General features: G+C 39.7%; 1 protein-coding gene across 2 annotated transcripts; it reads left to right on the top strand.

Annotated features, from left to right (window-relative positions):
- Window positions 1–80: 80 nt before the first annotated feature.
- On the top strand, window positions 81–14,580 carry miga1 (mitoguardin 1). Of its 2 annotated transcripts, none has more exons than XM_069685505.1 (16): window positions 81–159; window positions 1,434–1,590; window positions 4,946–5,117; window positions 5,344–5,462; window positions 5,613–5,745; window positions 5,930–6,066; window positions 7,392–7,515; window positions 7,611–7,711; window positions 9,623–9,732; window positions 9,873–9,945; window positions 10,157–10,243; window positions 10,349–10,447; window positions 10,763–10,897; window positions 11,094–11,147; window positions 11,446–11,562; window positions 12,297–14,580. In XM_069685505.1, exons 2-16 carry the CDS (start codon window positions 1,492–1,494, stop codon window positions 12,516–12,518), a joined length of 1,782 nt encoding a protein of 593 aa, XP_069541606.1. In that variant the 5' UTR covers window positions 81–159; window positions 1,434–1,491; the 3' UTR covers window positions 12,519–14,580. The 2 variants fall into 2 exon arrangements, with proteins under 2 accessions (XP_069541606.1, XP_069541607.1); XM_069685506.1 differs by having other exon boundaries at window positions 97–165.
- The last annotated feature ends 463 nt before the right edge of the window (window positions 14,581–15,043 follow it).

Genomic DNA, 15,043 nt, shown 5'->3' with positions numbered 1-15,043 from the left:
CGTAAACTCCAGAAAGACGACAAGAGAGTATGCTTTTATTTTGAAACCCACGCTGGATGGGCGCGTGCTGCCGTTGAGTCCTTCACTCGGCAGCAGCTGAGGTCAGCGGGAGGACCGGCAAAATCACCTGCAGCAAACTCTGTGGCGGACACCTCAAATGTACCGGTGATATAATTTATACCCTCAGTTTTCACATTTAACAAATAATCACCCGGATGACGAGTTTCTTTCGTAGACTGTTTATCACATACCAGTTTAACAACATTTTGCTAACGCAGCTAGCCGTTATTAGCCTTGTAAGATAAGTTAGCCACTAGCTGCTCAGCTAGGCCAACAACAGTTGAGTGCTGTCATTCCTCAACCATATGTCAAAATGATTTACCTTACAGGCTGCTTCAGAGCCAGGGTGCTGCTTTTTATTTCTCTCAGTTTATGTCCATGAAAAAAATCTTTTATAAACTGTTAAAAGAAATAGCTAATTTTCTGGAACATTGTTTTGATATTGTGTTACTTAATGATAGCTACAAATTTAGATATTTTAGATTTTCTGCGAGTAATTAGTGATGGAAATGATCAATACTAGGCAGTTAAGTGGAAAATAAAGCGTATTGAGAAATAATAGAGTAATATAAAAAAACAGTACCATAACAAACAAGTTGACTTAAAAGCATATGCAATAATGCATTTCTCCAAATTGAATAAAAAAATAAAATATACAGTAGTAGATTTGTGCAACATTACTGTCTAATATGTTGCATTCTTATTTTTATGTCAAGAATTGTTATAATGTTAAAAAAAGATAACTGCTAAACTAGTTTGATTCTTGATTTTTGTGATTGTTTAATTCAGACATTCATGAAAGGGCTAAATAATTGCCCAGATTACTGTGTCTTCAGTTTTCTTATTGTTTACTTGTCAGCAGCAGTGTTCAGCATGGGGGAAAAAACACAAGAAAGATAAAATATCGGTTAATATTAAAGGTTTGAGGCTAAGAATGAACGTTAGGGTCAGGGTAAGGCGTGCCATCAAATGGGATAATCATCTTGTGATGAGCCTCACGAGTCTCTCTAATAAACTTAATTGGATGTTGCATGTTGTCTTGTAAGAGTGATTGTTAGCGGCTTAGGAGATGTTCTGTAATGTGTGAGCGTGTTTAGAGAAACCAGTACTATGTTTGCGGTAGAATAACATCTCTAAATTTCTTGTCAGATAGCCATTTTGTTCAGGCACATATGTAGATGCAATGTATTTTGCTTTTATATTGGGGCCCACCAAAATAGAAAACATATGCACCTACTCTACTTAGTGTAGGCAGGCATTGCTACTTGCACACACTGTATGTGAGAGGATTTATGTAATAACGTCATTGTATCCCCTCCTGAGCCGTCAAGGTTAAATCCTTTCATGCCACTCACTTCTGTCATCCTTCTCAGCTCCTGCAGAATGGCAATGAGGATAAGAGAGTTGCCAAGTCATGGATAGATCGCCACAATGACACATGAGACCCTCACAAACTCCCAGCTGTCTGTCAAGGCTGCTGTCCTGCGTATGGTCCACCTACCGCTGTCCATGTACAGCTCTCTGGCACAGGTGAGGATGTGATGGAAAGCTTTTTTACTGGAAGTTCTTACTGTTCTTTAACAGGTGCAAGAGAGGCCAGGTTGTTGAGGGTAGGATAGGAGAACTGTTTTGCAAACATTGGCCGTGTACCTGTTTCTGTTTCATTTGCTCAGCCCGAATATAGGCCTGAAAAATAGTTTAACTTAAGTTCATGGGTGTTGTGTCTCCTACTAGATTTTTTCCTGCCACTGCTGTTCTTTTAAGCAAATATCTGTTCCTTGTACAACGTTGTAGGAAAAACACAGAGTTATACTGCAAGTAAACTCATAGCAACTTAGTATTCTAGTATTTAGTATCTGCCACATTACACTCAGCTCTCACTCAAAAATTACTGCTATGTACAACAAGTTAATTAAATTAAAGCCCTACCATAATATTATGGTAGTTTCACTTGTATGAAAATTGTCATTATCCAGTTAAATGTGAATCTGAGGATGTAAACACAACTTTCATGACATTACAAATGGCCTATTCATTGCACATAGATCAACTTAATAGTTATCTTGCTGTGTTTGGTTGCTTAGATCAGGGAAACTGTAAGCGCTTGCTCCTATGCTCATGTGATAATTTGCAGTCTTGTGCCAGTAGAATGTGAAATACAAATACAGGGACCTGGCCATTCTAACTTTCCAGCTCTTCCAGTAGCCAAAGAAATTAACTGGCTGTCTTTGAACCAGTTTGGTCACATGATGCTTCTAAGCTTAATCCAAAAGGCAACTGGACTCGGTTGACATTCTTGAAGACGTTTCACCTCTCATCCGAAAAATTAAAACTAACTGAACTGAAGAATCCTTTCGGATGAGAGGTATAACATCTTCAAGAACAAACAAGTCCAGTTGCCTTTTGGATTAAGCTCAGAATTACCTTGACCTGGATGACGGAGAACCTTCACAGACATGTCACATGATGCATTTCTGCATGTTGCAGAGTGGGTTGGAGTGATTTGAAGGACAGATCTGAGTGAATTTGGCAGATTTCCATTCACAGTGTTGGCTTCTTGGGTGAGCCTGTGTCTGCATGTGTTTGGATGTAAAGTGCTTCTATCTGTTTCAGCAGTTCAGCTATTCCACTAAAGGTTCTGCTTGATGGAAAGATTTTTGCCAGCAGCTGAGCTTAATACTGTTGCCGATGAGAAGATGTGAAGAGTTATTGGGATATGGACATTGAGCAGGAACAGTCAAGGACATGTGTTTATGAGCAATCAATGCCTCCTTTTTGGATATTTTGACCAATATAGGCGCCAAAATGTTTTTTTTAATATAAATATCTCCAAGTAAAAGCTAGTTAAAGAGTACAGAGATAACTTATGAATGTGATCTTTCTTAAATAGGCAAACTGGTATTTGGAATTATAAAACATGAACATTTGACATGATCATTCCACATTTTTCACAAAATGTAGAGTCAATAAATGTTAAATGGTTGATTTGAAGTGCACAATAAGAAATACATTGAAAACTCCTCCATAACTGTAATAGAACCTGTTGTAATAAATCGCTTTCATGTTTGCTTGTGAACATTTTGTCGCCAGATCGTCACTGTCTCCTGTTACAGTGTTTAAAGTAGTGTCTGGGGACTGTGTGTGTGTGGCCAGAGTCACGTAGCAGATCTGATATCATTGAGTATCTGGTGGGGGCGAGCCTGACATTTGGTAGTAGCATGGAAACACTGCGAGCCTGTAGCGCTGTTAAATCATGCCAACCCATTCAAAGTGCCTTTCAAAGAAATAAGTCAATATTATGATTGTTGTCATAGCTCCAAACTCGGTGTTTATGTAACCGTCAGTTGTTGGATGTGCAGCAGTGCTGTCTGCGTGGATTATCTCCCCCGTCAGTCAGGGTTTCTATCTATAGACGGAGGGGGCTACGCACGCCATCTGAAACTGATTCTTTAATTCTAAAAGACAGGCTGGTAGCTGAATTTATGCTTCTTGTTGCAACAGTCTGGTTCATTCTGTATTGCTACTTTGCCTTCTCCTGTTTTTTTTAACTATACTACTTTACCTAGTCAATTCCTATGTTTCCCTTGTCATTTTCACAAACCTTAAAGGAACTTTCTCTGCAGGTTTTGTTCCATTAAATATGTATTTGAAGCAACATTATGCAAAAGTTGTTATGCATTTATTTGTTTTTTAAATAATTTTTAGTTTGCCCATATTGATTAGCAGCAGCTGAAGAGAGACAGAAAGGCGAGGGGAGAGAGAAGGGCCTGGGTGTAATTGATACTGGGTTGCTGCAGTAAGGACTCACCTGTAAATGGTACATACCCTAGCTACCAGGATGGCAATTTTTGCTACTTGCCACCCCAACACTTTTGGTGTGCCATTCACTCTCTTCTTGCCAATGATTTAAATGCCTGTTTGATGTGAATCATTGTCTTGCCTCTTGCTCGGGCAAAGAAGAGCAGTCATGTTCTCGTCTATGGCAGTGGCCTCTTTGGTCTCTTTGCCTTTGCCATGATGTCTGATTGAGAATACAGAACTAAGACCAGTTATGGGAGGTGTTTTCCTTCAGGGCTTCCGGTAAAAAATTAGTTGAATAATGCTGCTTTTTTTCTGGAAAATACGTTTAATTACCTAATAAAAATCCTCCCAAGGCATGTCCTTCTTCTCCCTCATTAAAAGTTCATGAATCTGCACAGGCCCCGCCCATGATGCAAATTTCCAACCGCCTCCTCTGCCATCGTTTATTGGCAACTTGTTGAAACTTAGCTAGCTTCAAATTTATTAATTTGTAGTAGTAACATTAACGTTGAGTGCATTTGCAAAAATTACAATCACTGTTACAGCTGGCTCGAGCATCACTGCAGTGGTTGCCATAGGTTACACATAATGATATGCGTAGTTTTTTGCCCGTCCATTAACGGGATTGGCTCCTTAGGTTTGTGACGTCTCAAACCTGCCAATCTGAAAACGTGTTGTTCAGCCTGTCCTTGGTACACTGCAGTTTAAAAGCAGACAGGCCCAGCCGTGGAGTTGTCCCTGATATGTCTTGTAGCACATGAGAAACACCACATGGAGATGGTTACAAGGTTAAACACTTGACTTTCACTGGAGGGGTCTTTAAATTGATTGTTTTACATTTGTGTAAATATGTGTGCCACATTTCTATCATTTATAAACAGTGAAATTTGGGGACTTTTTTGGGTCTGAGTTTTAGGATATTCTTATTACAACAGTAAGAAAAGGGACCTGATAATTAAGGATGGGAATGTAAAGAGAACCATAACCTTACTTTTAACTCTCCAAGACTAACCAAAAAGAGAGGCTGTATTTGCTGTATTTAACATGTAACTTGAAACTCTTTCTCCCTCTACCTGTCCTCCAGGTGAGTGTCAGCACAGGAACCAAGAAGCTGGTGGCAGCCACTGCCTTTAGTGCCATCTCGCTCCTCTTGCTCGCACGTCGCTTCCAGAGGAGGAAGGGCAGAAAGAAGGCTCAGACACCTCAATGGGAGCCGGCTGGCTTCGAGTTCTTCCCCCCGGCCTCGGCAGAGAACGGTAAAACTTCCTGACACTGTGAGATGTTTCAGTTAGTCTCAATTCAGTATGTTAGCGCTGTTGCTGCTTTGTGATGTAATCAGAATATTGGAAAACACCTCAATTATTCAAACAGCAACTGAATTCCCAGAGAAAGTTACTCACACATCCGTGGTAACCCAGGTACATGCTCGTGAAGTGTGATCACTGTATTCTGATGTCTGAACTCTGGTCTTTATCTACACAGATAACACCAGTCAAAACATCACTCTCTCCCTCAACTCCAAGAATGGCCTCTCATCCGGCCTGCTCCTTCCGACAGGAGACTACAGGAAACTGTCCGGCTCCCTGCTGAGCCTGGCCTCGGTAAGATAAAGGCAACACTTTAAAGTAAAGACTATTATATATATAAATCTCAAAGCCTTGACACAGAACGCAACAAGAGGGACCTTTTTTAAAAGATGTACAATAATGCATAATGCCTGAAAACATACGGACTTGTGATTCTCTGTGCAGGTTAAAAGCATGAACTCATCCAGCAGCAGCACCTGCGCAAATGAATCCACCTGCTGGGACCGAACAGGGGAGGCTGATATCTGCGCTCTGGTCAACTTGCCTGTCACCACACCTGAAAACCTGTACCTTATGGGTAAAGACACTTGTTAACTCACTGTGTTTGTATTAAAGCGAATAGACCACCATAAATAAGCTGAAATTGTGAAAGTATTCAGGCTATAATACCCTTTTTAGGCTGTTGCTTCTGGTTTAAATGTAGCGTCTGAGGTATTGATTGTGTGAGATGAGTCAGAGTTTATATATGTGTGTGCAAGCAGGTATGGATTTATTCGAGGAAGCTCTAAGGCGATGGGAGGAAGCGTTGACATTCAGGAGCAGGCAGGGAGAGGACGACGTCAGCTGTGCATCCGTCAAAACAGGAGCTGGAGACGCCATCGCTGAGCAGGGCATGGAGGTGAGGAACACACCCAAACACACTTCATGTTTAAAGATAAATCTAGCGAGTAGATTAACCACGCTGCCACATTTTACAACTCAACAACACATTTAATTCAGTGTAATGCCACTCTTAATCTGGGATAGAAGTTAAGTAGGATAATGCTTGTAAGATCCTTTTTTATCAAACGCCTCCGGACGGTCCTGTCAGTGGCTTATGCAGGGTTTCACCAACACTTATAATTCAGTAACTAAAATAATTGACTCTTATAAAGATGCCGCACTACAGGTCACATATATAAAAAAACAGATGACAACCCACAGGTGTCACAGAGTCGGGGTTGTATAACGGCTAACTCGCTGGCTCTCTAACCTGGTTGCAAGGATTTTGGATTAGTGAGGGTCAAATGATTAAATCTGCTGCTCAGTCTTCTGTGAAGGATATCCTGAGCTCAGTTGTCCTTCTTCCTCGAATAATGGTCCAATAGTTCCCAGTGAATATATCTAATAGTATTTTTGCCCATCCCATCCTTATTATATAAACACTAGAAAGAATATGCTACATTATCATATCTATGGAGAAGAAAGATAACAAGTATGCATCTTGTGCTAATAACTAGTCATTAATGGACTCTCAGGAGGTTTTTTTATTCAGTTTCAAAAGAGAAATCAAGTAGAAGACTGACTTCACTTATGTGCAAATCCTTTGAACAAAAGTAATGAAATAAATTAGAAATGCATTGATGAAACATAATTGATCCATCTATCTTTTGTTTATGGTAAATGGGTACTTATACAGTTTAGTGCTTTCTAGTCTTCCGACCACGCAAAGCGCTTTTCCACTACATGTCACATTCACACACTGATGGCAAAGGCCTAAGCGCCAACCTCCAATCAGTATCTATGCTCATTCATACATTGATGGCTATGCCTTCGGGAGCAATTTGGGTTTCAATATCTTGCCTATATAACCTAAATATATGGCTAAAGAAGTTATGTAAAGCTTTATTTAAAGAGCACTTTAGAACACAGCAATAAAAAAACATATAAAGCACAACAAAAGCCAAAAAAAGAAATAAACTTGAACACAAGAAAGGGGTGGAGAGTTACAAGAAGGCTTGTCAGATGAGTTTTTAGCTTCTTGAAACCGTCTAAAGATTCAGCAGATCTGATAGATTGATCGATAGCGTGGGACTAATAGAAGGCCCAGATTACATGATCGGAATGAATGAGAAGAAGAATATGGAACGAGAGGGTCTTAATTGTCATTTAGTCATTCCCCTATTTTGTGAAAGACTCATTGGAAATCAACAGTCAGTTGAACTTGAATGTTTGTGTGTTCAGGACGTCATCAGTGCAGAGTTCATCATCAGGCTGAAGTCTCTGCTGCAGCGGGCCTACAGCCTACAGGAGGAGTTTGAGGGAGTGTTGTGCGTGTCGGAGCCTTCATCCCACAGCAACAGCCAGGGTGAGTCACTGATACAGTATAATGTCATAAACATGATATACGCAAGTGTTCAATACAGTATTATGCAACTCTACAATGATTGTGCTCCATCACAGATAAAATGTCAGACATTTTGGGTAGAGAGGAGCTGGACGACGCATGTCTGAGAGACAGCATGAGCATCGCCTCCAATGACTCGTTTGTGTCTGCTGCAGAGGTGAGAGAACAGGGCTGTGCAACATGAACATAACATTATATTCTATTACAGATAAAATCCTATCCAGGTAACGTTAACCGAACCAAAATAGATGTATAATATGGTATAGTATAGACATTATTCTTGCTTAGGTGGTAAAAGAGATGAGTGGTGTTGAGCCTGTGTTGGGGACTGATCTCCTGTTTTTAATGTTCCTTTTGTCTTTAGAAGAGTAGTGAACACTAGACATGCTTTGTTATCCCAAAGGTGAGAAGAGAAGCTAACTCCTAAATCTCAAACCGTCTGAGGCGTCAAATGAAATAAACAGTTCCCAGCAGGTGTTTAATTCAGTAAGCTTTGATCCACCTGTAAGTTCGCCTCCTGCTGTTTAGTAGCACTCTGTTCAACTTATTAAGTCACTGTGAGGACTCACGCTGTGTGTCTGCTTCTACCTTTGCACTTGACCCACAAGGGACTGAAATAAACAGGTTAAGAATGACTGCTCTGTTTACTGAAGCCATGAGCTTTTCCATGAAAGTGGGGTGAAATGTTCAGGTAAAGGTGCACACAGCGGAAGCCTAAAGGTGTATATCTCTACCAGCATTGGGTAATAACATCACAATACATGTCTTTTAATTTAAGTAGCTTTAAGGATACAGACGTTTAAGTAAATTAATCATAAAAGCTTTAAATATTTACTTATTTAAAATTTAAAATTCAGACACCAGTCAAAGTTAAAGAGGCAGAGCTCACAGAGTGAAACTGGGTCACTCATACTCAGTGAGTCACTATAAATAGACCTTCAACATTCTTCTGTTCATAATATACAGCTCGCTGTTTCTCTGCAGCTAAATGGCTTTCTGAACATCACAACAACATGGAGAACTCTGTGTGTGGCTGGATTTTGTTTCTTATTACGTTCAAAAGGACACAATACAGTTCAATAGTTGATAACGGTCAAAGCACAAAGGTCAGACATGACTTACTGTAATCCAGGACATGGTGAACCTGCACCTATTAGGAGGAACAAGAAAGTTCAGGTGCAGCCTTCGAAACCAAGTTGAGATCACCTTAGAATAAAGACCTTTACAAGCAGTTTTCTTTCTATTGTCTTAAACACTTTCAGGATTAAAAATCAAGAAAACTGAATAATAAAAGCAAAGAAAATGTGAGGATTCTACCTTTTGTACCTCTTAATGGCTCAAGCTGTTGTTTTGGGCTGCAACTGATTTATTATTTTCATACTTATGAAATCTGCTCATTTTAACAACTATCTGTTTAGTCTTTAAATTTGTAAACAATTGTAAAAATGCTCATCACAATTTCTCAGCAACCAAAGGGATCTGTTTTAATATCGTCTTTTGCTCAACCAACAGTCTCTATAATAGATGAAAAGGAAAAGGGGGGCGCTGGTTTAGCTCAGTGGGTAGAGCAGGCGGCCCATATACAGAGGCTACAGTCTGAGACGCAGCAGCAGCAGGCTCCACTCCTACACTCGGCCCTTTGCTGCATGTCATCCCCCCTTCTCTTCTCCCCATATTTCCTGTCTTTCTTCATTGTCCTATCTAACAAAAGCCCAATTAAAAAGTGAAGAGTAAATGCAGCAAATGGAACCAGCAAATATATTTATATTTTTGATATTTTTGTTTGGCAAAAGCTTAATCGTATATTCGATCTATCTGCTAACTTAAAATCTACTAATGGTTGTAGCTGTTAAAGTTATTTTGTGTGTGTAGCTCCTGTTTTTGAAGGATTCAGTGTCAGTCCTTCAAACTCAAAAGCTTTATTTCTGCATGCTTCTTTAAGAATCATGTTTGTACAGAAGAACCAACTGCATTGTGAATAAGAGACGTAACTCCTTCACATGTAGGCTGCTGCTTAAATGATAATTATTTAACCAGTAATAACATGTCCTGTCTGTCTCTGTGTCAGCTGACTGAGCACAGAGAGCTGAGGAGTGTCTTGGCTCTGGGTCATCACCCTTTCTACGAGGAGGCTCTGCAGATGGCCGAAGAAGGAAAGATCTCCTGCAGGGTGCTGCGGTAATTACACTGAATAGTTTAACATGTGAAATACAGAGAACCTTCATTCCTTACAACATGCCGTTTGAGTTGCAATCTTTTCTATGACATATTTGTCTGCCAATTTTTTAATCAGGTATTTTTCTTGTTTATATCGCCAGGACTGAGCTGCTGGAGTGTCTGGGAGATTTAGATTTTCTAGCCAAGCTGCACTGTGTGCGGCAGGCAAGTCAGGTACAGTAAACCTTATACATTAAAATACATCATAACAGAAATAGAGGCAAACGCATAACGAAAGTTTAAATGAATATACCAAAAGTTATTTTAAATGTTTCACACTGTCAAGATGGAACCATTTAACTTAGTAGCATACAGTGGTAAATTTTTGCACTGTCTATTTCAGCAAAAAAGATCCATCTGAGTAAAATGTTTTTTTCTTTTCCAGCTAATTCTGTGCGAGAGAAAGACCAGGATGTTTCTGGCCGACACTGGAAAGAAAATTCTGTCTTCAATTATTGTTAAAGCGCAGAAGGTAAGACTAGATCCAGATTAAACTTTAGATCCAGTCACCTTAGATTAGAAGTGATACATCTTCAATGTGGGCTTCCTGCGCCATCAGTTATCATTTGTTTTTCAGAGCCCAAAGAGATTTGAGGAAGTGTTTGAGGAGATGATTTCCTTCCTAGAGCACACAGAGCACTGGGAAAACACTGAGGTGGAGCTGGCCACACGAGGGGTAAGAGTGCTGCTACAACAAATTGTAAATCTTCTCCTGTATGTGACGTCTGACTTCAGCTGTCTGATCACAGCGACAGTCATTCTCCTTTTTGGCCAGGGTCAGCCCTACACATGGGTCTGTATGTGACTGATGATACTTTCACAGCCGTAGAGGGAGAGAGTTGCGACATTGCAGTGGTGGATCATGTAGCATATTGGACCTCCACTGACATGGCTCTCTGTCTATACGGCTTTGGATATTTTGTTCGGGGAGTAGGCGGGGCTACCTTTGACCTAGTCTTGTTAAATAATGTTTCATTACCATCCTCACCAGGTGAAGCACTTGAACTTCTACGACATTGTGCTGGACTTCATCCTGATAGACTCGTTTGAGGACCTGGAGAATCCCCCGATCTCCATCCAGAACGTGATCAACAACCGCTGGCTCAACAGCGCCTTCAAGGAAACGGTGAGTAAACACAGATAATACATAATTGTTTCTTTGGGTGATGAGTGGATTACTAGAGGTTCAAAAAGTATTAGAGCCACTACTACTACTTTTTGACTTTCCTGTTACATGTTTTTTCTCTTTTCTCTTTAAGTTGTTGCATAATTTAGTGAATTTGGGGCTTTGAATCGAGAATTAATCTGCTTATATTTCACAGGCGGTGGCATCAAGCTGTTGGTCAGTGATGAAGCAGAAGAGACAGCACATGAAGGTACAAAGAGCTTCAAAATGTTACATTTGTTATTGTTAATGTGTGATAGTTTGATGAACAGTTACAGGTCTGTACACATTACATAACTGTAGATAACAGCCTCTCTGCTTTACCTGTTATATAACATCTTTATTGCCTCGTATGTTTCTTTCATATCAGTAGTTTATAGGCTACAGACATCATGTTCTACATTTCATACATAACACAGACAATCAGATAACTTCTATGTTTATCAGGATCTATTTGCAGGACAGTTCTAAAGTCCTATTACCTTTGTAACCTCTGCTCTGTGTCTCAGGTGCCTGACGGCTTCATCGCACATTTCTACGCCGTGTGTGAGCAGATCAGCCCCGTTCTGGCCTGGGGCTTCCTGGGGCCCAAGAGCTCCCTGCACGACTTCTGCTGCTTCTTCAAGGTCAGCCTCAGCAACAACATAATAACCTGATAATTACATGGTAGTTAAGTTAGCATTGTACCGAAATAAGACATACTGACTTCCGTTTTTGCAGCTTTGTTTTTACTGTAAAAGTTGTCAAATTTTTAAATGGCTTTAAATTGGATTGAAAAACACGTAAAAGTTGATACTAGTAAACTATGAACTTTAGTGAGAACAGAAAAGGCAGAGAAAGTCTGAGCATGAACCAAAATAGGAATATTAAAATTGAAATTCAGCCTTAAAAGTCCAATTTATTTTTTCTTTCAAACATAGAACCAACAAAAGCACCGACTCAATATCATAACCTTTAGTATGTACAGTACATAGAAGCAATATTTGAATCGCACATTTAAAACGAGCTCAAAGTGCTTTACAATATGGAAATTACATGCACTGACAGAATGCTTCAGAACCCAATTGACAGTAACTAATAAGTATTTAAAGACCAGCTCCAGTCATGTTTTCAGACATGAAATATTCCACTTGAAATAATAAATTGTCTGATCTGTTTTTTCTGTAAAATAAGTTTATCTTGTAAAAATCCTCTCGAGGCTTCTCCTCCTTCTCTGTCATTCAAACAAAACACATCTCTGCCGTCATTTAGTGGCAACTTGTTGAAAGTTAGCTAGCTTGAAATGTAGTAAAAGTACCTGTGATGTTCCTTAGACCCCTGACCTAAAAGTATTAACCCCTTAATTGTTCTTTTCTTTCAGGACCAGGTTCTGTACTTCCTAAAGGACATTTTCGACCTGGACAAAGTGCGTTACTCCTCAGTGGAGACTCTTGCAGAGGACATGCTCCACCTGCTGCACCGGCGCTCTGAGCTGCTGCTGGCCTACCTGGGAGCCGACTCCCTGCGGCACATCAACAGCTGCAGCTCACCTCAGGTGCAGCTGGTGCCCAGCGGTGCCCTGCTGGAGGCACGAGTGCAGTGAGAGACGGGAACTTATCTCAGAACAGACCCGGGTCATCAAATACTGAACACATGGATCTCAGCATTTACTGTAGGGTGAGTTCACAACAGTCGGACCAAAGAGGATGATGTGTGGGTGGGTCTGAAATGAGTTCTCCACCCATCTGGTTCACAAAACTGGAATTCAACAACTGTAATGTAAAACACTATTTTCCCCGGGGGTCTAAAATCCACTCATCACATTTCCCATCATGCTTTGCGCTCTCACTGCTGTGTATCCGAGGCTCTGTATAAACTGTACCAGCTGTCTGCCTTCTCACTTTATCATCCTCTCCCCTCCCCTCCCCCTTTTCACTGTGCCATGGCAGTGCAAGTTAAATATCATAGCAATAATATTTGTAATTTAAACTTGCAGTAGATATTACGCTGTGTAAAGTAAAGGCATATTCCTTGCTGCTAAGAGCGATACGTGTGAAGAGGAATAAGGTATTTTAGGTATTTATTTTGCTATAGAGCTACATGATGCAGGGTTTCTTTTTTAGAAGCCGTAGTTTTATCTGTTTGCATCAGTGGATTTGTGACCAGCTTCAAACATGCAGTAGTATAAAAACAAAGTTGTATAGTTTACTTTATTAGATAGAGATAAATTATATGTATTTCCATGTCCTACTGAGCATCAGCAATGCAAAACTATTAAATGTATTTGGTGTTTTTGTATCGAGCAGAGAAGAGAAATGTAAAATATGTCACACTTGCGCTGTCATTATATCTAAGTTAAATAAAAGGGAAAGTTGTTTTTGGAACTCAAACCTTGATGCAATAGTTAAATTAAGCCCGGAACATGCAGCCTGCAAGGCCTCTAATCTCAACTTGGCATCAGTTACAGGAAATAAAAGATTATACATCACTATTGCATAATCGTACAGCTGTTTAACCTGTGCCACTCATGACGGGTGAACACGCGAGAAGCCTTACAATCAACGCACATAATCGAGCCTCGTCTCCATCACTGAATGTCTTTAACCTGTGAGGTTTCAAATATATTTCACTGCCATGTACAGAACATGCACAACATGGAAGCAGCGCAGGAATAAAGCTGTAGAGAAGATTTTAAGAGGTATTTATCGTCTGTTGTCGATGGTTTTTGCTGGATCGTCCTTTTAAAGAATAAATGTATCATTTCATGTCTATCTGAAAACACCCACTTTTGTGTCTTGAAACTAGTCACTGGTCGATCCTCCTGCCCATGAATCTTTAGGTGACTCATTGTAATTGATGGAGATAAAATTATAGCTGAAACTAACAAGTTGCCCTGGTTAATTGTTTGGTCTATACAATGTCAGATCTTAAGTTGATGTCCACGTTTTGGAAGTCTACATCACAAAGATATTCAGTTTACTCTCATATGGGTAAAGAAAACAATACTATTCATTTACAAAGCAATGTTTGGGAATTTTAGAACTAGTTCCCCATTACTTTAATATTTGAAAATCGATGTTTTAATCACTGCAGCTTTACACAAGCCTAGAAAAAAGGGAGGGGCATACTATGGTTGTCTGATACAAACACGAGGCTACGAGTCTGATTCATATAGTTCTCATGAGGCAGTCTTAAGTTTGAAATTCCCTCTTATGTGTCTTTAAGAGGTTAATCAATAGATATTCAGCATGTATGGTTAAGGAAAATCTTTCTGGTTAGTTTTTTAAATGTGTCTTCCTGGTGCACTTTGATTTTAGGCAGTAAGCTGGGTGTGATTAAAAAGCACTTTACTACAGAGTCAGTCTACTAGCATGTGCTGGGCATTTATCATTGTTAAAGGCAGACCCACAGACATTTAAAAACAGACTAACTTCGAGTTACATCTTTATGTTAAACTCTGACAGCTGAAGCATCAAACTCACGTTTTTGTTTTCATTACTGTATTTTTAGAGGCACCATATAGGATCTTTTCAGGGCAGTATTTAAAGGAGGAACAATTGACAGTTTCAATAAACACATGTATTGTTTTAAGATGTAAGGTGGCTATTTTGGCAACATTTGTGTGTTCACCATTTTTGTGTATGAATTAAATAAAGACTGGTGGAAATGTGTTCTCTTCTTTAACCTTAGTTTTTCGCTGGTTATAGTTGACGCATTGAACACATTTAAATTAATTCTGATTACTTTATATGTCCTACAAAAGTAATATAGTTGTTTTTAAAGCCTGAACCTGCTCGCGGGGGGGTAGGTAACAGATGAAGCGGTTAAGTGTACGCAGCCTTTGTTTACGTTTTCTAAATTGAGTGTTACATATGACTAACACCACAGGTCTTGCTTTGTCCCCTGGGGTCGCCAGAATAGACATACTGAATGTTCCTCACAGGAGCTTTAAGTGTGAAAAAACCCAAGTAAATCGGTCCGGTTTATTTGTTACAATTTTATTAATGAACATGGCAACATTTCAAAAGTGAGAACAGCTGATTCAGAAAACAAACCAATATATTTGATAATATACACATCACATGAAACCTTTTTACCTCTAAGGCATGCTCCTTGTTTTGTCTTCTA

The sequence above is a fragment of the Semicossyphus pulcher genome, unplaced genomic scaffold (genome assembly GCF_022749685.1).
Source record: "Semicossyphus pulcher isolate SPU_LCO1_2020_fin unplaced genomic scaffold, fSemPul1.0.p SCAF_7, whole genome shotgun sequence".
Lineage (NCBI taxonomy): Eukaryota > Metazoa > Chordata > Actinopteri > Labriformes > Labridae > Semicossyphus > Semicossyphus pulcher.
The sequence above is the reverse complement of the archived record's forward strand: the minus strand, read 5'-3'. Positions and strand labels throughout refer to the sequence as shown.

Coding starts and splice junctions, on each gene's coding strand:
- miga1 (XM_069685505.1), top strand. CDS start 1,492: ATGACACATGAGACCCTCACAAACTCCCAGCTGTCTGTCAAGGCTGCT. Junction 7,712..9,622: donor CGTTTGTGTCTGCTGCAGAG/GTGAGAGAACAG, acceptor TCTCTGTGTCAG/CTGACTGAGCACAGAGAGCT. Junction 10,448..10,762: donor TGGAGCTGGCCACACGAGGG/GTAAGAGTGCTG, acceptor CATCCTCACCAG/GTGAAGCACTTGAACTTCTA.